Here is a 22,242-nt window from a genome sequence, read left to right on the forward strand (position 1 = left end):
GTAAAAGGTACAATCAGTAAATTACAGATGACGAATTTATGTTGTTGATAGTGAAATTGACCAGCTGGTAAATTGGACAGAAAAACAGATGGAACTTAACCCTAAGTGAGAGATGATACATCATGAGACATCTAATAAAGGAAAATATACACACAATGAATGGTAGGTCCCTAAGCAATACTAAGGAACAAAAGGAACATTGATGTACAAGTCAGATCACTAAAAAAGGTGTCAGCACAGGTAAACAGAATGGTGATGGTGATGGTGACACTTGGAATGTCATGCAGAGTACAGTCACTAGGATGTTGTTTGGGTTGAAAAGATTCAGTTATGAAGAGACTGGATAGAGTGAGGTTGTGTCCCTTGGAACAGCAGAGGCTGAGGGTGGTTTGGATTGATGTATACAATATTATGAAAAGCATGAAGGCCAGAGGGCTTAAGTTTAAGGTAAAGAGTAAGTGATTTAGTATATCTGAAGAAAATCTTTTCAACCAGAGAATGATAGAAACATGGAACGCACTGCCTTGTTAGAAGCAGGTACTCAACATTTTAGTATCTGGATAAGCATTTAAAATGACAGGATACTGGGGACTATGGATCAAGTACAGATAAATAGGATTGGTGTAGTTTGTCATTTATTGACTGGCAGAGATGTGGTGGGCCAAAAGGGCCTGTTTCCATGCCGTATGACCTATGACTATGAATCCAAGATAGTGAGTGACAAAGTTGATTTGGATACTAGAATCCCGAACCTCATTAAAGATGTAGCAGGCAGTGACTGGTGTGGTACCACAGGATCAGAGGTAGCCCAGACCCCAGCTAATCACAATATAATGATTTTGCTGAGATAACTAAATATTACATCTCGAAATTTGCAGATAACACAAATCTAGGTGAGAGGGTGAGCCCTGAGGAGGGCACAGATGCTTCAGCGTGATTCAGATAAGTTAGTGAGCAAATGCATGGCAAATGAAGTATAATGTAGATAAATCTGCCAGTATCCACTTTGCTGACAAAAGCAGAAAGGTAGATTATCTAAATGGTGATAGATTAGAACAGAAGAGAACATCAGTTCCTAAAATTGAACATTCAATTGCAGGAAGCGGTAGAGAAGGCAAATGGGTTGGACTTCATAGCAAGAAGATTCAAGTAAAGAAACAAGGGATGTCCTGCTGCAATTGTACAGGGCTTTGGTGAGACCACACAGTACTGTGCACATTTCTGATCTCTTTATGAGGATAAATGATTCAGGGACAGCAATGAATACCAGACTCAATTCTGATGAAGAGCCACTGGATGCATAACACTTTCTCTCTCTCTATAGATGCTGCCAGACCTGCTGACCAGCATTGTTTTTGTTTCAGATTTCCAGCATCCACAATCTTTTTTTTAAAACCAGACTAACCTCAGATAGCAGAACTGACACAGGAAGGGAGAGGGAGAGGGAGAGGGAGATTAGAAGGGACTCTCAAACTTAAAAAAATTCAAACAGTATTACTAGACATGGTAAACACAGGAAGAATATTTCTGATGACTGGGAAATGGAAAACAGGGCCGAAGGGTCTATTTCCACACTGTAGGGATTCGGATTCTGAAAACCAGAAGTCAGTGTCTAAGGGAGACATGGTGGACAATTTACGACTGACATGAGCAGCAATCTCTTTATCCAGAGTGGCGAGTCTGTGGAATTTTGTGAAAGCAGTTGAGGTCAGAAAAGTGAATGCTTTCAAGAAGGACAAAGATTGGAATTGTGGAACAGGTTCAAAGGGTCAAATGGCTTATCAAAGATTCATTCATGAGGTGTAGGCGTGACTAGCTAAGCCAGCGCTTATTACCCATCCCAAGCTGCCAAAAGAGCATTTCTGTGAAGTCGCATCTAAAGCCAAATCACGCAAAGATGGCAGCTGGCTTCCTAATAAAGGGCATTAGAGAGTCAGTTGGGTTTGCCTGACAACCACTGGTTTCGTGAGCTTGAGACTCTTGATTCCAAGTTTGTTTTCTCACCATCTGCCATGGTGGGATTTGAACACAAGCATCCAGAACATTACTTGTATCTCTGGAATAATAATGTTAACACCTCCTAACTAACATCTCTCCTGTTCCTATTTTCTATAGTCTATGTCAAACTCAATGGCCAAGAGAGGACACCAGTTTACTGTGGTTTCACCTTGTGCATCAGATGGCAAAAAAATGAAAGCCAATGGTGATATGCAAGCAAAAAAAATTTTAGAAAGATACTGCCATCCACATTCACAAACATCACTGGATGGATGAACGCAACAAAGGAATGGATCAAAGAAGTGTGCAATGTGAAACTAGGAAGACTTTGTAAAGAATTTGGTTCTTGTGGAACATGCTCAAATTCCACATCATCAATAATGATGCAAGATGGATAACCTTTTGTTTTGTAAAGTGATATAAAGAATGAACTCATGATTAAATCTACACCTTCAAGAAAAAAATCTCCATTAAAAATTTAAGTAAATTCCAATTAAACAACTGCAAAACAAAAAGTAATCACAGATGGTGCAAATCAGACCAAACAAGAGCAAATGCTATCACAATAGCCGGTTCAGGAGAGGCGATGGCATAGTGGCATTATCCCTAGACTATTAATCTAGAAACTCAGCTAATGTTCTGGGGAAAATGAGAACTGCAGATGCTGGAGATCAGAGTCAAAGGGGGTGGTGCTGGAAAAGCATAGCTGTCAGGCAGCATCCGAGGAGCAGGAAGGTTGATGTTTCATGATGAGTTTATACTTGAAACGTCGACTGTCCTGCTCCTCTGATCTGCCTGCCCAGCTATGCTTTTCCAGCACCACACTTTTTGACTAATATTCTGGGGGCCAGGTCTGACTGCCACCATAGCAGATGGAGGAGTTGGAGTTCCATTTAAAATCTCGAATGACAAAAAAAAACATTGCTGATTGTCAGAAAAACCTACCTGGCTCACTAATGCCTTTCATGGAAGGAAAAGGAAATCTGCTATCCTCACATGGCCCAGCCTACACGGGACTAGAGACTGCAGTATTTTGGTTGATTTTCAACTGCCCTCCGAAATGGCCTAGCAAGCCACTCAGTTCAGGGGTGCATAGGGACAGGCAATAAATGCTGGCAAGCTAGCGATACCCACATCCCACAAGTGAAATAAAAGAAAGTTCATATAACATCAGTTGAGCGAGAAACAAAATTGTGTTTCAGACCCATCATCTAATTTTTGGCTTGAATTGATTCAAGTCAGTCAAAACGGTAAGATAATCAATGGTATTGGGAAAAAAACCACAGAAAAAATTGGAAGGGGTACCAAAGAAAAGTCTTGACCTGGAGGAACAGATGCACCAGAACAGGTGGCATTCTCAATCTTCAATGGAAGATGGAGTAGTAGGTCTGCAACCCAACTAGGAAAGTGAGGACTGCAGATGCTGGAGATCAGAGCTGAAAATGTGTAGCTGGAAAAGCGCAGGTCAGGCTGAAGAGCTCATGCTCGAAACGTCGATTCTCCTGTTCCTTGGATACTGCGTGACCTGCTGTGCTTTTCCAGCAACACATTTTCAGCATGCAATCCAACTAGCCTGCTCCCCAACTAAAATAGACCATGATTAATAATTTACCCAAACATCACTTTCCTGGACTATCACCATATCCCATTAAGACATTAGAATCTCAAGATCTTGGTCTTAAAATGATTCAGATTCCATAGCCCGCTAAGGTAGAAAATACCAAAGATCTACGGCCATGGAAGAAATTCCTATTAGTCTCAGTCCTAAATGGGGTATCCGTATTGAGATTGTCCGCCTTAGTTCGAGACTCACCAACCTAGAAAAATAACCTACATACATCCACCCCTGCATACCCTGAAATAATTTTCTATGAGATCACCTTATATTTTTCAAAATTCTATAGAGAATACATAATTTCTATTCCCAAAGTGTGTATGAATAAAACTGTAGAAACAACGCAGTGTCCCCGCACATCCAAAACATTAACGTAGATTGTGATTGGTTGGTCCAAGTACCTGCTATCCTAAGAATGTTTATTCCTACTCACTGCTTTCTGCCTAAGCAATTCTCAAACAATACCAACATATTACTCCTAATACCAAATGTTCAATTTTATTTATTAACCTCTTATGTGGTACCTAAAATCAAATTTGGGCGGCGCGGTGGCACAGTGGTTAGCACTGCTGCCTCACAGCGCCAGAGACCCGGGTTCAATTCCCACCTCAGGCGACTGACTGTGTGGAGTTTGCACGTTCTCCCTGTGTCTGCATGGGTTTCCTCCGGGTGCTCCGGTTTCCTCCCACAGTCCAAAGATGTGCAGGTCAGGTGAATTGGCCATGCTAAATTGCCTGTAGTGTTAGGTAAGGGGTAAATGTAGGGGTATGGGTGGGTTGCGCTTCGGCGGGTCGGTGTGGACTTGTTGGGCCGAATGGCCTGTTTCCACACTAAGTAATCTAATCTAATCTAAAAGATCCAAATGCAACACACCCATTGATTTTTCTTTATCTGGATAAGAGTGACACTCAAAACTCCAGGATTGTCAATCATAATTTCACATAACTACATATATTGTCTCGATCCAAAATCTTAAGTATCTAATAATAACATCCTTTAGCATTGCTTCTGAAAGTTTCCTATGATTGATATCAAACTAAGGGCTCTTTAGTTCCGCATTTTTATGACCCGCTTTAAGTGTGGGATTTGTAGAACAATTTTTAAAATTTTTTAAAAATTGCGAGCTGAAATGAAAAAGAACAGTTTCAAAACCAGTATTTTGAAGGATTGCTGAACATTGAGAAGTAACCCTACACTTAGGGCAAACATTATGCAAATTGCTGTTTGGAAAGCTGCAACTGAATTGGTTGACAACTAACTGGAGCAGAGTATTCTGCATACAGATGCAGATGGATGGCAGCAAGAAGTTGATCGGTGTATGGACTAGAGACCAGTTATAGAGTACAAAAAGTCTTTTGCCTGCCAGCAAGCTGATTGTGTTTTGTCCCCAGCCCCAAGCTGTTCAATTATCTGAAAATCAAAGTAGTATGTTGATCCCCACCAGCACAGGGGTTGACCTTCTCTTTTCTGCAGTCAAAACCCATACTAAACCTGAATAATACTGGTTAATCTTGCCTTCAGCAGTTGTTATAAGCTATGACTTTTAACTGATAAGTCAGAAATCTTTTAAGAAAACCAGCCTTGTGTCACTTGCAATCTAGTAGAAGCAGAGGAGAAACAATGGAAAAACATAATTCTAACCAGCGCAGGAATCACAAGGATCATTTTAGTAGGTTGTGAACAGAAAACCATTCAACTGTCTGCAAATTTTCCTCTGCCATAACCTATTTTTCCCTTGTATATTTGACTGTGCATGCATGTAGGGGTGAATCTAAAGGAATTAAGAGTTTTCATGTGTGTTAAAATGCCAACAGTTGAAATGGTGCTCACAAGTCTAAATTATTTGTAATAAATAATAACCAAGCACATAAACGTGGTCTGTACTTTCCATCAAGCTGGATCAGGAAATCCGATAAATTGCAGAATCTTGTACTTATTTTAAAAGCTTTAACTTGCAAGGTTGAGAATGTGTATAAAAGGTATGAGCAAGTAGAGAAAGAGTTAAATCTAGGGTTGCTTGACAAAGACTCAAATAGCATGACTTTGACCAGATAAGAACTTGCAGTAAATAATAAAAGGTGCTGGAGGCAAGGATAGTGCTTTAATAAGGTGAAGAACATCTATTGTGCATTGCCAGTTAACGAGGTGAAGAAAATCTATTGTGTAATGCCAGATGGCTTAATCTTTACAGTTGATGCTTGCTAATTGTAATGCTCACCCAATATAGATGGTGCTTTATTTGGGTGCTACTCCCTGTAAGTGACTATATAATTCCTTAAAAAACTGCTGTCCGAGAGAAGACGAAGAACTCATGTCCTTGTATACTTGGGCGATCGCTCTGTCCAGGGCTCGGAATAACGATGAAGGTAGAGCCATACTGTGTCTGAGTGCTTGCTTCGACTAATAGGGAAATGGGATGACAATAAGATGACTCCGAGAATAGTACAACCTGATTTCCAGCACACCACAACAAGTTACATTTGGTACTTTCCAGTTGTGACAAAATTGGATATCAGAGATTTAAGGAGTTAGATAGTCAAAAAATAATGGATAAATCTTTGCTCTCTGGGAGCAGCTGGCAGTTTTAGCAGAAGACAACAAGGCAACGTGGACACGTGCTCCAAAGAAAAGGACTTCAAGAAGGTAATCAGGTAAAAACTTTTCACAGCTACTTCAATGCATCACATCAGAAGTGGGAATCTTCTCTCCAATCATTACACAACATTCACTTTCATTCATAATTCAGAATGAAGCAGTCAGTCTACAAATATAGAAAAAGCTAGAGAGAACACGAGAAATAACAGGACAAATTACACTGCTGTCTTGGCACTTCATTTCACTCTCCACCACACATCACCAGCACCATCACCCCATCATCAGCCGACCTCACCCCCTACAACAGCAACCTGCCAAGGTTGCAGCAGCTAAATTCACAATCTCTATCACCTACCATGTAGCAGACACATGGGAACACTACCACTTGCAAATTCCCTTCTGGACAGGAGAGACCCGACTTGAAGGCATATCTTCAGGGTCAAAACTCTGCAACATGGGTATACTTACACCATATGGACTGTAAGCATTCAAAGGGAGATCACAATCACCTTCTCAACAGCAATTAGAGAACAACCTCAAATACTGGTATTGCCAGGCAACATCCAGTGAAAAAATAATGAAAGGAAAATAGTGGTCCTTATACATGCATTTGTACACCAACTCTACGCATTTATTACTAAATTAACAGATCTGTGAATGCACAAAAGTGGATCTATGATTCTGCTACATGAATAGCAGAGACAGTTGACACAACCAGTCTCTTCTGCCCAAAAACAGAATTAAAGGAGATGCAACTGCATAAAAAAAATCAAAACATTAATAAAAATGAATAGATGTAGTGGTGACTAGGGTTCACACCATTTCAAAAGTAAGACAAAGCAATAACATATTTGGTTTATTACAGCATTTGCTCAAAGAGGAAAATGCGCACTAATAATGCAGTAAGTGTGTCAGTTACAATTCAGTCAGTACGAGGTCATGGGTTCAAGTGTTTCTTTACTATGCAATACAGATTTGCTATGAAGGCTGTTTCAGGTTATTGACTTTTCCAAAGTCTGAAAAAGCCTGAAATGTCACTGAAGTCAACAATCATGGGAGTTCCAGTGATTTCAAAAAGGCAAATTTGGTGATAACAGTTTGAACTAACTGAACCACAAGAGATAGACCAGGCAGTTACTTATTGCAACAAGGATCTGATTATGGACCAGCAAGTTTGTCTTAAAATGAATTTGCATGAGTAGATCAATCAGTTCCAGATAACCAACATCCTTAGAAATAATATCATTTACAAAAGGCAAATATCTATAATCTTACCACTGTTTAGATCATCTAGATAGCCTCCACCAACACTTTGTGGCAATATCAACTTGCACTTATGTTCATTAGATCTAAGCAACTGTATTGATCATTAAGAGAGACAATAAGCACACAAAGGATTTTGCTCAGTGATAATCAGTAACAATACTGCTGCAGCACATGCAGATGTGGCCAGTTACAGCACTAGGCCATGACAGGACTCTGGCTGCATGAAGCACCTGTGCATGTGCGAATAGCATCCCTGCATTCTCTGCATACCATGGGGTAGGTGGTGTGTGTGCACACTGAGTTGGTAAGAGGTGAGGGAGCTCCATTATAGCTGGGAGTGACAAGAGAAAGGCTGCTAGGATAAAATGAACTCTTTACTCTGACATGTATGCCACTTTAGTTTATATCCAGGTTGCACCATAATTAGATAGGCAGCTGATTCCCACCATTTGACAATGACGTGAGATTTTTCCTGTTTGCACCACCCTAGAAGCTCATCAATACCCAGAACAAAGCAGAAATCAGAGGAGCATCCAATGCACCACCTTTTACATCATTTTCACAGTGTCATCTAAGTATGATAGCCCCAGTATGTACCGTCTACAATATACATAGCAGCAGCTATTGAGCAATTCTTCAACAGCTACTTCCATCGCAGCCTTTCATTATCTCGAAGTGCAAAGTCTCCTTCAATTCTCATACCATACCACTTTGTAAATAGTATTTCACCAGTAGATCAAAACCCTGGAACTCAATTTAACAGACTAATGAAACACTGTCTGTAACAGTGCATAGCAATAGCTCAGCAGAACTGAGGGAATTGGATTGGCAAAAAAAAAATGCTGGCCTTGGAAGCACTGTCAACATCACAATTTTTAAGGTAATGTAATTGAAGAGTTTGAATTTGTCTGAAATAATTGAACTTTCAATAATTACAAAAACTAAAAATATCAAATACTGCACACCACGACTTTCCAACTAATAGTTTTACTCAAGCACCAACATCTCACAAGACAATGCATGACAGATCACTACCAATATTTCCCACAGGAATCAAAAGGACCAACAAAAGGCTCAGGGGTCAGCACTGCTGCCTCACAACAGCAGGGTCCGAGGTTCGATTCGAGCCTCAGGTGATTGTTTGTTTGTGTGGAGTCTGCACATTCTCCCCATGTCTGCATGGGTTTCCTCTGGATGTTCCGGTTTCCTCCCACAGTCCAAAGATGTGCAGGCCAGGCAAACTGGCCATGCTAAAGTGCCCAGAGCGTTAGGTGCATCAGTCAGAGGGAAATGGGTCTGGGTGGGTTACTGTTTGGAGGGTCAGTATGGACTGGATGGGCTGAAGGGCCTGTTTCCACACTGTAGGGAATCTAATCTAAATAAAACAAAAAGCCAAACATGCCTGCACATGGATGTCATTTTACAGGAAACTGGACAGCCCCAATTACATAGGATCAGTATACTCTAAGTTACGTTGCAGTCTATTTTGTAAGCCTCTTGGTACAGCTAATCAGATGCATCAGCCAACAAGGGCATCGCAACATATTTTTTAAAATTAGTCTCTTTGATATTAGATTACTAGTATAACTCTACAATTAAGGTAACATTTCAGGACTTTAATAGTTAAACTATTCCAGAAACTCTTAAGGAGTGATTCAAAACGATATTGGGTAACTTTGCACCATTCCAAACAGTTTTTAAAATGGGCAAATGGCTTGATAAACACTCTGATTTAGCCAACAAATTCCCTTTTCAGGGCCAGAGTTAAAGTGGACAAAGTAGGCAAACTGCATGCAATGGATTAAAATGGACTTTTGTGACCAATGCTCTTAAGCTTAATGGAATGGGAAACACCAAAGAACTGAAACGAAAATCTGAAAATAACTCAAATAACCCAAAAGGTACTAAATTGCCTACACAAACTTGTACACACTAATTTGAAAGGCAAAAAAGGCTGGTCAGAAAAAAAGTCAAAAGTCCTGCATGATCCAGTAATTTTGCTGCAAAATATATTTATTTTAGTGTGCTTTACCTAAAATATTTCGATCAACTCCTAAACAAAAAAAAAGGCAAATTACTAATATTATTGAAGAAGCTCAACAGTTTTAATCATTGAGGAAGGGCCAAGCAAAAATTTAGTGGAAGAAAACAATGCAAGTTGAAAAGGGTGCTGCCCCCAAGCCACTAATGCGTTCACCAGTTAAGTAACTCAGATTTGGAGCAGCCTAGTTGCCACTTTAGAGTAGAGTAACAACAATAAAAGCAGCTCACGTCTTAGAAATCATGAGTCATGAAAGATATTACACTGAATATTCATACTCATTAGGAAAACAGTAGTGTATTAGTAGTATTATTGGACCAGTAATTCAGAGTATTAATGCTCCAAAGAGTTCAAATCCAATTTAAATTCAACGAATTTATCAGAGAAAACTAAATGCAATGTTATGATCATTAAACTTAGATTTGCTATAAAAACCCATATAGTTCACAAATATTGTTCAGAAAGAAACTGATTCCCTACCTTCACTGGCCAATGCAACTCCTGGCTCCCACCAACATAGGAGGCATCTTACTACCCTATGAAATGGCCTCATGAATATGTCATAGCAGAAGTAGGCCATTTATCCCATCAAGCCTGCTCAACCATTCAATGAGATCATCCTGCCTTTTCCTCACTGTTTAAAAATCTGCCTGTATCAAAATTGAGTATAATTAATACCTCAGCTTCAACAATCCTACACTCAGTTGCAGACAGCTCCTGCTGAAAGACTGGCTTTGCTGGTGACATCCACATACAGAACAAATTTAAAAACCTCTGAAATCAACTTTATCTAAACACATCACATTGCAAAAAGGAGTTAAGTGGTATATGCTTCAGTGAGGAAGCATGTTAAAATTGTGGAAACTGACAAGAATCAGATTACAATATACAAATAAGAAGGGTTAATTTTAATGAGCTAAAAAATCTAGCCCAGTAAAATTAAAGACTGGTTGTGGTAGTTGCATGTAGGCCTCCAGACAATAGTGGGCAGATAAGGGATAGTATTAAGTAAAAAACTTGCGATGCATGCAAAAGGGTGCGACAATAACCATAGCTGATGTTAATTTCCATATACAGGTCGACCACTACATCTGCAGAATAGTCTTTCGCGACCCGAACATATTATACAGAACATTCTGGTACCAGGAAGATACATTTCCCATTTAAATAAGTGGGTTTGCCCCTACCCGTGGTTTCAGAACAAAAACCGCGCGCGCGTGTGTGTGTGTGTGTGTATGTATGGGAGGAGGAGGATAAGAAGAGAAGGAGGAACTACTGCACAAACAAACCATATCAGCAATAACACACCAGATGAATTTCTGGTGTGTGTACAAGGTGAACCTTAAGACCAATATGCTAGGGGGTATGATGGATGGCAGTTACAGGAAGAGGGAAAAAAAAACCAGAAATATAAGTCATGTAGATGGAATACTTCCAGGTAAGGCAGGAGAGGGAGGCAGGCAGTGCAGCAGTTTGCTGTGGCTATCCCCATCTCAAACAAGTATACTGTTTGGAAAATATAGGGTGTGATGGACACTCAGAGGAATGTTGCAAAAGTCACGTTTCTAGTACATGAGACTGGTTCTAATGTAACCAAGGGTACGTCAAGTTCCAAGCGATCAACTGTGATCGGGGACAAGGAGAAAGTGTGGCACTGGAAAAGTACAGCCGGTCAGGCAGCATCCAAAGAGCAGGAGAGTTGACGTTTCAGGCATAAGTCCTTCATCATCAGGAATGTGACATGAAGGGCTTAGGGTCGAAATGTCAACTCTCCTGCTCCTTGGATGCTGCTGGACCTGCTGCGTTTTTCCTGTACCAGATCTTTCAACTATGATAGGGGACTCTCCAGTCAGAGGCATAGACAGACATTTCTGCAGCCAATAGCAGAAATCCGAACGATGTGTTGCCTCCCTGGTGACAGGATCAAGGATATTGGACAGTCAGATGTACAGCATGGAAACAGACCCTTCGATCCAACCCGTCCATGCCGACCAGACATCCCAACCCAACATAGCCCCATCTGCTAGCAACCGGCTCATATCCCTCCAAATCCTTCCTATTCATATACCCATCCAAATGTGTCTTAAAAATGTTTCAATTGTACCAGCCTCCACCACATCCTCTGGCAGCTCATTCCATCCAAATCATTTATGTAAATGACAAAAAGTAGAGGGCCCAGCACCGATCCTTATGGCACTCCACTGGTCACAGGCCTCCAGTTTGAAAAGCAACCCTCCACCACCACCCTCTACCTTTGAGCCAGTTCTGTATCCAAATGGCTAGTTCTCCCTGTATTCCAGGAGATCTAACCTTGCTAACCAGTCTCCCATGGGGAACCTTGTCGAACACCTTACTGAAGTCCATACAGATCACATCTACTGCTCTGCCCTCCTCAATCTTCTTTGTTACTTCTTCAAAAAAACTCAATCAAGGTTGTGAGACATGATTTCCCATGCACAAAGTCATGCTGACTATCCCGAATCAGTCCTTGCCTTTCCAAATACAAGTAGGGAATCCTGAGGGACTGGATGTACAACAACATGCCCACCACGGAGGTCAGGCTCACTGATCTATAGTCCCTGGCTTGTCTTTATCACCCTTCTTAAACAGTGGCACCACGTTTGCCAACCTCCAGTCTTCTGGTACCTCACCTGTGACTATCGATGATACAAATATCTCAGCAAGAAGCCCAGCAATCACTTCTCTAGCTTCCCAGAGTTCTTGGGTACACCTGATCAGTTCCTGGGGATTTATCCACTTTTAACCATTTCAAGACATCCAGCATCCCTCCTCTATAATCTGAACATTTTGAAAGATGTCACCATCCATTTCCCTACAGTCTGTATCTTCCATATCTTCTTCCACAGTAAATACTGATGCAAAATATTCATTTAGTACCTTCGCCATTTTCTACGGCTCCACACAAAGGCCACCTTGTTGATCTTTGAGGGGCCCTATTCTCTCCCTAGTTACCCTTTTGTCAAAGCAGAATATTCTCAAAAGGGGAGAGGGACCAGTAAGAAATAACGACACAGAAAGGGAATAGGATGAGATTCTAAAGGAAAAAAAAGTTAGGCAGAAGTTCAAAAAGAAGCTCCTGAAGGATTATTCCCAGATCATGAGCTAGTGAGAGTCTGAACAGGAGGATAGATTGGATGAACGCGTGGCTGAGGAGCTGGTGCAGGGAGAAGAGCTCACCTTTTTGGTTTATTGGAATCTCTGCTGGGGTAGAAGTGACCTGTATAAGGAGGGCTGATTGCACCTGAATTGGAAGTGGACCAATACACTGGCAGGAAGATTTGTTGGAGCTGCCCTGGAGGGTTAAAACTGGTAAGGTGACAGGGTGGGACCCCGGGAGATAGTGAGAAAAGAGATCAATCTGAGACTGGTACAGTTGGGAAGAGGAGTCAAACAGACCAGGCAGGCAGGCAGGAACAAAGCTGCACAGTGGTTAGCACTGGTGCCTCACAGCGCCAGAGATCTGGGTTCAATTCCCGCCTCAGGCAACTGTGTGGAGTTTGCACATTCTCCCGGTGTCTGCCTGGATTTCCTCCGGGTGCTCCGGTTTCCTCCCACAGTCCAAAAATGTGCAGGTTAGGTGAATCGGCCATGCTAAATTGCCCGCAGTGTTAGGTGAAGGGGTAAATGTAGGAGAATGGGTATGGGTGGGTTGCTCTTTGAAGGGTTGGTGTGGACCTGTTGGGCTGAAGAACCTGTTTCCACTCTAAGTAATCTAATCTAAATAAAAAGAACAAGGTAGGACTGATAAATTAAACTGCATTTATTTCAATGCAAGAGACCGAACAGGGAAGGCAGATGAACTCAGGGCACGGTTAGGAACATGGGTCTGAGATATCATAGCAATTACAGTGACATGGCTCAGGGATGGACACGACTGATAATTTAACGTTCTAGGATACAAATGCTATAAGAAGGATAGAAAGGGAGGCAAGACGGGAGGGGAGTGGTGTTTTTGACAAAGGATAACATTATGGTTGCACTTAGGGAGGATATTCCTGGGAATAGATCCAGGGAAGTTATTTGGGTGGACTGAGAAACAAGAAAAAGGGATGATCACCTGATTGGGATTGTACTATAGACACCCAAAAGTCAGGAGGAAATTGAGCAACAAAATTGCTAAGGAAATCTCAGTTACCTGTAAGAATAATAGGGTGGTTATGATAGGGGATTTTAACTTTCCAAACATAGACTGGGACTGCATAGAGTTAAGCATTTAGGTGGAGAGGAATTTGTGTACAAGAAAATTTTCTGATTCAGCATTTGGATCGACCTACTAGAGGAGGAGTAAAACTTGATTTACTCTTGGGTGATAAGGCAGGACATGTGACTGAGGTATCAGTGGGAGAGCACTTTGTGACCAGCGACCATAATTCTAATAGTTGTAAAATAGTGATGGAAAAAGGTAGACTGGATTCAAAAGTTAAAGTTCTAAATTGGAGAAAGGCCAATTTTAACAGTATTAGACAAGAACTTCCAAAAGCTGATTAGGGCTGGATACTCACAGGTATAGGGATGGCGGAAAAATGGGAAGCCTTCAAAAAAAGAAGAGATAGCAAGAGTCTCGAAACAGGATGTTCCTGTTACAGTGAAATTCAAGGCTGCTAGGTGTAGGGAATACTGGATGACTAGAAAAATTGAGGTTTGGGTAAAGAAAGAAGCATATGTCAGGTATAGACAGCAGAGATCAAGTGAATCCTCAGAAGAGTATACAGGCAGTCGGAGTATATTTAAGAGGGAAATCAGAAGGGCAAAAAGGGGACATGAGATAGTTTTGGCAAATAGGGTTCAGGAGAATCCAAAGCAATTTTATAAATACATTAAGGACAAAAAAAGGTAACTGGGGGGACAAGAGAGCACCCCAAAGGTTAGCAAGGCAGCCTGTGTGTGGAACTGCAGGAGATGGGAGAAGATACTAAACAAGTATTTTGCATCAGTGGAGAAAGGCATGGAAGATATAGAATGTGGGGAAATAGATGGGGACATCTTAAAAAGTATCTATATTAGGTGGTGCTGATGTCTTAAAACATCCAAAGGTGAATAAATCCCTAGGACCTGTTCAGGTGTGCCCTCGAACTCTAGCAAAGCGACTGCTGGGCCCCTTGCTGAGATTTTGTATCACCAATAGTCACAAGTAAGGTTCTGGAAGACTTGAGCTTGGTTAACATGGTGCCACTATTTAAGAAAGGTGGTAAGGCAAATCCAGGGAACTATAGACCGGTGAGCCTGATATCCTTGGTAGGCAAGTTAGTAGAAGGAATCCGGAGGGACAGGATTTACATGTATACTGGATAGTAAAGACTGATTAGGGATAATCAACATGGCTTTGTGCATGAGAAATCTGAAGTTCTTAACTTGGAGCTTTTTTTGAAGTAGTAAGGTTGAGGATTGATGAGGGCAGAGCAATGGATGTGATCTATATGGACTTCAGTAAGGCATTCGACAAGGTTCCCCATGGTAGACTGGTTAGCAAGGTTAGATCTCACGAAATACAGGGAGAACTAGAGATTTGGCTAGAAGGTAGAAAACAGAGGTTGGTGGTGGAGGGCTGCTTCTCAGACTGGTGGCTGGAGATCAGTGCTGTGCCAAAAAGATCAGTGCTGGGTCCACAGCTTTTTGTCATTTATACAAATGATCTGGATGTGAATACAGGATGTATAGTTAAAAGTTTGCAGATGACAGCAAAATTGGAGGTGCAACCGATAGCATAAAAAAGGCTATCTCAGTGTACAATCGGATCTTGACCAGATAGTCAACAGTTTAAATTTAGATAATTTGAGGTGCTGCATTTTGGAAAGGCCAGACAGGGCAGGAATTTTATACGTAATGGTAAGTTCCTGGGAGTGCTGCTGAACAAAGATCTTGGAATGCCGGTTTATACTTCCTTGAAAGTAGAGTCATAAGTAGATAGGACAGTGAAGGCAGTGCTTTCCTTTATTGGTCAGTACATTGAATATAGCAGTTGTATAGGGCATTGGTTTGGCCCCTTTTGGAATATTGTGCGCAATTCTGGTCTCCCTGCTACAGGGAGGATGTTGTAAAACATGAAAGAATTCAGAAAAGACTTACAAGGATGTTGCCAGGGTTGAAAGATTTGAGCTATAGGGAGAGGCTGAATAAGCTGGGGCTGTTTTCCCTGGAGCGTCAGAGGTTGAGGGGTGACCTTACGGAAGTTTATAAAATCATGAGGCGCATGGATAGGGTCAATAGACAAGGTCTTTTCTCGGAGTTGGGAGAGTCCAGAACTAGAGGGCACAGGTTTAAGGTGAGAGGGAAAAGGTTTAAAAAGAAATGAAGGGGCAACTTTTTCATGCAAGGGTGGTGCATGGATGGAATGAGCTGCCAGTGGTGGAGACTAGTACAATAACAACATTTAATAAGCATCTGAACAGGTATATGAATAGGAAAGGTTTAAAAGGGATACGGGCCACATGTTGGCAAATGGATCTAGATTAATTTAAGTTATCTGGTTGGCAGGGACCGAAGATTCTGCTTCCGTTCTGTAAATCTGTATGACTCTAGTTGAGAAGCCAACTCAGCAAGCTATTGTAAGTTTGGGTTTTGTGCTATGAGGAATGTATTATTAATCTTGTTGCTAGAGGTTCCTAACGTAATAGAATTCTTCATTGGGGTGGAACGTGAAGTAGTCCAGTCCAAAACTATGGTCCTAAATTAAACAAAGGAACTATGAAGGTATGAGGGCATGTTGGCTGTAACAGACTGGTTGACATTAAAAAAGTACTTCAAAATGAATAGGTAATGTTGATAATTAAAGTAAATGCATGTATTTTAACAGTTATATAGTTCTTTTAGGCAAAAGAAAAGATAACATGAAAAGTGGTTAACAAAATAAATTAAGGAAAGTATTAGATCCAAAAAGGAGTCAAAGTGGCTAGGAAAAGTAGAGGACTGGGAGCAGTTTATAATTCAGCAGCAGAGGGCCAAGCAGTTAATTAAGCAGCCAAGAAAAAAAAACGACAGCAAGTTTGCAAGAAACATCAAAGCAGACAACAGCTTCCATAACTAAATGTTAGTGAAGACTAATTTAGGCCCCTTAAAGTCTGAAACAAGAGGACTGATAATGTTGAACAAGGTGGAGCAATTAAACAGTTACTTTAATTTGTCTTTACTGATGACAGATAACTTCCAAAAAGTGGTTGGGAAACCAAGGTCTTTTGGGAAGGAAGGAATGAAGGCAATAATCAGTAAAAGATCAATTGCTGGAAAAATTCACAGGACTAACAGCTGATAAATCCTCACAGCCTGATAATCTACATCCCATGTTACAAATGGAAATGAAATAGGATATAGTTAAGGGGAGGACAAAATTGAGGATTACAGACTGGTCTGTCTCAGTAGTTCTGAAAAGATACAGTCTATTACAAACAATGCAATAATGGGACACTAGAAATACAATATTACAGTCAACGCGGAATTAGGAAAGGGAAAATAGCATTTGAACCACCTCTTCTTTTTGGAGAATAAAACTAGTAGAAAAGATGAGGAAGAAGTCAGTGACATGTTCTTTTAAGTACAGACAGTTTGGGTAAAGTCCCACAAAAGAGGTAATGTGCAAAATCAAAGCAGTTTGGACTGGTGGAGGAAATATATTGACATGAATTAAGGTTATAAAAAGAATAAAATTAGGCCATTTGGAACAGCAAATCTACTATGCTGTAGAGTGAGATCATGTCAACCATGATAATAGCAAGTAGTTGTGAACTGAAATAAAAGTAAAAATGCTGGAAATAAATCAGCATCTATGGAGAGATATAGAATGCATGCAAGGCTGGCAATCTTATATCAGAATTGATCAGTGACTAAAAATACACACTGCGTCTCTAATCTCAGATGCTTCCTGACCTGAATGTTTCTGATACTTTTGTTTATATTTCAGATTTCCAGCACCTGTACAGTTTGGCTTGTGTTGGATAAGAGTGAATTGACGTTCTTCTGACCGGAGTAAGCGTACAATGGCAATTCTTAGTATTAGAACCACTGTGCTCATCAAAAATCTTAACTCTAGTATATAGGAGGGCATCATTTCAAAGCTGTAGAGGACAAAACTCAAGTAGTAAAAAAGGTGAGGATATTAACAGACTACTGAACAACAGACAGTAAAACAAAAACAAATGGCAGATGTAATTTTACATAAGTGAACTGATTCATATTGATATCGTTGGCAAATTTAGCTATAAGTAGGAAAGTAAGTGTGAAGAGGAGATAGAGTCTGCAACAGGTTACAGACAGCTTAGGTGGGTGGGCAAAAATTTGGCAGATGGGGCATAAACTAGGAAAACAAACTTGCCCACTTTGACAAGAAAAGGAAAGCAGCACACTACTTAAAGAGAGAGATTACAGAACTCCATGATGGAGGGATGAGTGTGTCCAAATAAATCTCAGCAAGTTAGTATGCAGGTGCAGCAAGGCAAGTGAAACACTGGCTTTTATTGTAAGGGGAATAAAATAAAACAAAGTAGGAAGGTTTCATTGTTGTATTGATGTGACAACATATGGAGGATTATACAGAGTTTGGGTCTCTTTACTTGCCTAAAAATATATAGATGTGTTAGAAGCAGTTCTGAGAAGGTTCATTTGAATCATTCCTAGTATGAAGACCTTATGATGAAAAGTTGAACAGTTTGCATTTATACCCACTGAAATTTAGAAAAATCAAGGGGATAGCCAAGGTGACTGGAACGGGTGAATCGCAGGTTTGTTTTCTATTGTGAAGGACACAAGAAACAGGGGCTACAATTTCAAATGAGGTGCCCGTTTTAGAACAAAAATTATTTTCCTCTCATGTGGAATTCTCTTCCCCAGGCAGCAGTGGAAGTGGATAACTGAACTTACTGAAGGCAATAATGTGGAGTTTTGATATCAAGGGTGATGAAAGATTGACAGAAAAGTGGATTGACACAACAACCACATGATCCATGGCCTTACTAAATAGCATGATTGGCCAAATTGTACTCTTATGCTCCTGCTTTGGCAAGACCAAGTGCAGCCATTATAAAATAACGCTTTTTTACAGCTATGTCCTCACTGGTTACCCTTGGAGTATGAAGTTTTCATGACTACTGAGAATCGCAAAATCTGACTACAATGTAGATTTAGTAAACAACCCTATTTAATATGATATAAAACAAAGAAATGCAGGTGCTGGAGAAACTCAGCAGTTCTGGCAGCATTTGCGAAAAGAAAAACAAAGTTAATGTTTCAAGTCCAGTGACCATTCGTTAGAATTGAAAGTATTTGGGAAATTGTGGGATTTCTGCTGATGATAAAAGTTGGGGTGGGGGTGAAGAAGAGAGAAAGAGGGGGAAAGGGAAAGAAATTAGAAGAGATTACTAATGATAATAATACTACTATTTAATAAGCCGTTTTACTTTTATTGATTGTATGCCTTTTAAAATGGGGATACGTTGTCTCAACTTGATACTTGAATGGCCAATGACACTGTCAACAATTAGGAGAGACAAAGATTTACTACATGATTCTGGGAAAAAGGTTTCAATGTGGAGGGATGAGAGAAAGTACATTTGTGCATCTTACAGCAGACATGAAGAAAAAAAATGGAGAGAGGCTTCAAGTAAAGAAAATGAGAATATTATTTCCAATGACAAAGGTCAGATTTAAGGCAACCAAAAAGAATAAAAAGGCAACATGGACAGAAAAAGGTTGTTACATTGATTTGTGATGTTCTGGAATGCATTGCTCAAAAGTACGACAGAAGCTGATTTAGTAAGTTTTCAAAAGAAATTGATTAAATACTTAAAATACAAAAGTATGCTGGATTATATGGAAAAAAAACAAGAGACTAATGGGATAGCTTTCACAAATCATGCACAGATATGATGGACCAAATGGCCCTCTGATTCCAGAAAAAGCAAAACGTTCACAATACATAGAGTTTAAATTTATACCATCAGAGATCTGAATCACATTTGCCTGTGAACTCCTGTTGTCAGAATTACCCAACTTTAAACCAAGCCACATTACGATATTATCAGCAATGTGACCATAAATCAATTCATCCCACTTCAAGGTAGATCAAAATGGTGTAAAATTTACAGTTCAATACAAAAGATGAGCTTTGACATTAATACCAAACCAGAATGCACATTCTAGATTCATATTAAAATCACACTGGTACTTGGTTCTTACCCAAACCTGTTGAATACAGTCAAAATTAAATAAATCACATCAATAGGTTAAATGGAAAAAGAAATTAGTGCTAATAAATCATTTGATTCCCCTCCCCCCTTTTCCTGTAACAGGAGCAGCAGACACAATGCGAGAAATGCGCAAATAATTTCATTAGTATCTGAACGTGAAAAAAAGGCTACAAATGAAGACATAATCTTTTTGTTTGAAGATCTCCAACATTACCTAATCCTCAGATTGAGGATTATCAGTATCTTCTGCTTATGCTACAAGTGAGTGATTGTTTAGTTTACAGTTCAAACTTTGAGTTGTTAAAATTAGAAGGTTAGAAAACTCTTCAAAAAAGAAATAAAAACCCATTACAATTCCAGAAGTCTACAAAAAGCTTCTACGAGCATACAGGCAGACTTAGTTATTGGAAATGCTCCACAAGGGATTAATTATTTTAAAGAAATGTCTATTAACCAAAAGCTCATTTCCCCCCACTCCTATTAATTGGGCCTCTAGCCTAAATGACTCTCAATTATATCAGAGAGATATTACAATTGTAATATACTTACTATGCCTTTTGTGCCCCTTATTTGAATGCTGGCAAGAAAATGATAGCATGCCAAGATGAACTATTGCGTTTATCATTTTGGCTCAGATGATGAAACATGCTCTTACCTCCCCTAGGGGAGCAGATGAGAGTATTAAGAAACCCACTCTTTTTGCCCTAGCATCCAAGATGAAAAAAGTGTCTTCATTTTAATAGAAACCGTTGAATAAAAACATAAATTTGGGAAATATTATAATGTAATCTCAAACTTTTGTTTCAAGAAACAATTATCCACTAAAGATTAAAAATCACACTACTGTCAATTATTTATTTACATCCTGCTTGCTCTTATCCATACAAATGGGAAAAAAATAAGCACACTTGTAACTACTGCTGCCAAAGAGGCAAAAACAATGGCATGGAATCACCATCATCTCCAAATATCACCATTCTAATAGACATAAAGCTCTGCTTCTTCACCATAAATCAAATCAAAATCATCACTGCAAGGAGCACTTTCTCTAGGCAACAGAGTTGGATAAGAAATGGAACTAACTTTGGCACATTGTAAACAAGGTATAAGGAAAACACCGATTCCTATAAACAACTTTTTTTAACCACTTTTAATTTTAAAACCAAATGCAAAGTGTTAAGTTGATGTTCGAACAGAAAAAAAACACTACTTATACAGATGGTAATGACAAATTATCAAAGATAAACAGAATAAAACAAAATTACATCCTGATCTAAGTCCATGTGTTCTTTGCTGCAACAGAACTGTCCTTCTTCATAAAGAAAATTACAATATATCTTTGAACAAAGCTACACTAATGAATCTGTAACCCAAAAGTACACATATAAAAACACACATTTCCAAAAATCTATTACACCAACCAATGTGTCAAATGTTCATTTTTGACACATTAGTATCAATGCTTAAAATTAGCAGAAACTAGAACAAAATACATTCGTTAAATTCCCAAAATCAAGTGAAACAAATGTACATTTGGCCTCAGGGCCTATAAATACGCTTGTCGATAAATGATCAAGTTATATTTTAAGACAAGAAAATTAAACTTGTCACAAAAAAAGGGTCATTAAAATGTAACAACTAAACCTGGCTGCTTGATTTAGGGAACAGAAGTTTGGCAGAGGATAGACGTTCCTTACCTGGGGATGGTCACACACTTGGTGTTGCAGCTCTGGGTGGTGATGGCCTTCTCCAGCTCGTCCAGCTGCCCCGTCTTCTTCAGCTTCTTCACCAGGCTCTTGACGGCTTTCTCGCACCATTTGTCGTCCTGCCCGTTGTTCTGCTGCTGCTGCTGCTGCTGTTGTTGCTGCTGCTGCTGCTGCGGCGCCTGGGACGGGGACTGAGAAGAGGGAGACTGCGACTCGCCGCCTTTCTTCCAGCCCAGCAAACGCTTGACGATGGGCGGCGTGAAGGGCAAGATCGACATGGTTGGAGCCGGGAATGGGGAGTGGGAGTGAGGGGGCAGGGGGTGTCGGATGGAGGGAGGAGGGCGAAAAAAGAGAAAGGTGAAGAAGAAAGAGGAAAATAATAATAAAGGGGCTAACTGAGGTTGGAAAAGGGAAGAAAACGGCAACCACGATTCAAAAATTCAAACAATTGTGCCTCGCTTTACTCGGTAACCGTCGCTTATCAATCGAGATGATTCGTGAGAAAATAAATAAAAATTGCCCTCAAAAAAATGTCGTTAGCCTTCTGGGTAATTTATTATTAATTCTCACATCCTCCCCTGAGGAGATTTTATTTGGTTTTTTTTGCTCTCTCCCTTCCCGCTGGTCTCTTCGCTCCCTTTTTCTTTGATTGACGGCGAGAAACGATTAACAGTCTCCCCCCCCTCCTCCCTCCACCTGGAAATCCCACCCCTAGTGCTCGCGCGTCCTCCACTCTCATTGGTGCGCCTGCCAAAGACGCCGGGCCGATCGGGCAGATTCCGGGCGTCTATTGGATGGAATCTTACGTCAATCACCCCAGGCATG

The 22,242-nt window shown here is 40.2% G+C and overlaps 1 protein-coding gene across 2 annotated transcripts in view; it reads right to left on the reverse strand.

Moving 5' to 3' along the window:
• The window catches only part of smad2 (SMAD family member 2), a 128,570-nt gene extending 106,484 nt beyond the window's left edge, over positions 1 to 22,086 (reverse strand). For both annotated transcript variants that reach the window (XM_060847630.1, XM_060847557.1), the window contains exon 1: positions 21,409 to 22,086. In XM_060847630.1, the coding sequence (XP_060703613.1) occupies positions 21,409 to 21,695 (287 nt within the window). In that variant the 5' untranslated portion in view covers positions 21,696 to 22,086. The remainder of the gene's footprint in view (positions 1 to 21,408) is intronic.
• Positions 22,087 to 22,242: the final 156 nt, after the last annotated feature.

Source organism: Hemiscyllium ocellatum, chromosome 1 (assembly GCF_020745735.1).
Source record: "Hemiscyllium ocellatum isolate sHemOce1 chromosome 1, sHemOce1.pat.X.cur, whole genome shotgun sequence".
Lineage (NCBI taxonomy): Eukaryota > Metazoa > Chordata > Chondrichthyes > Orectolobiformes > Hemiscylliidae > Hemiscyllium > Hemiscyllium ocellatum.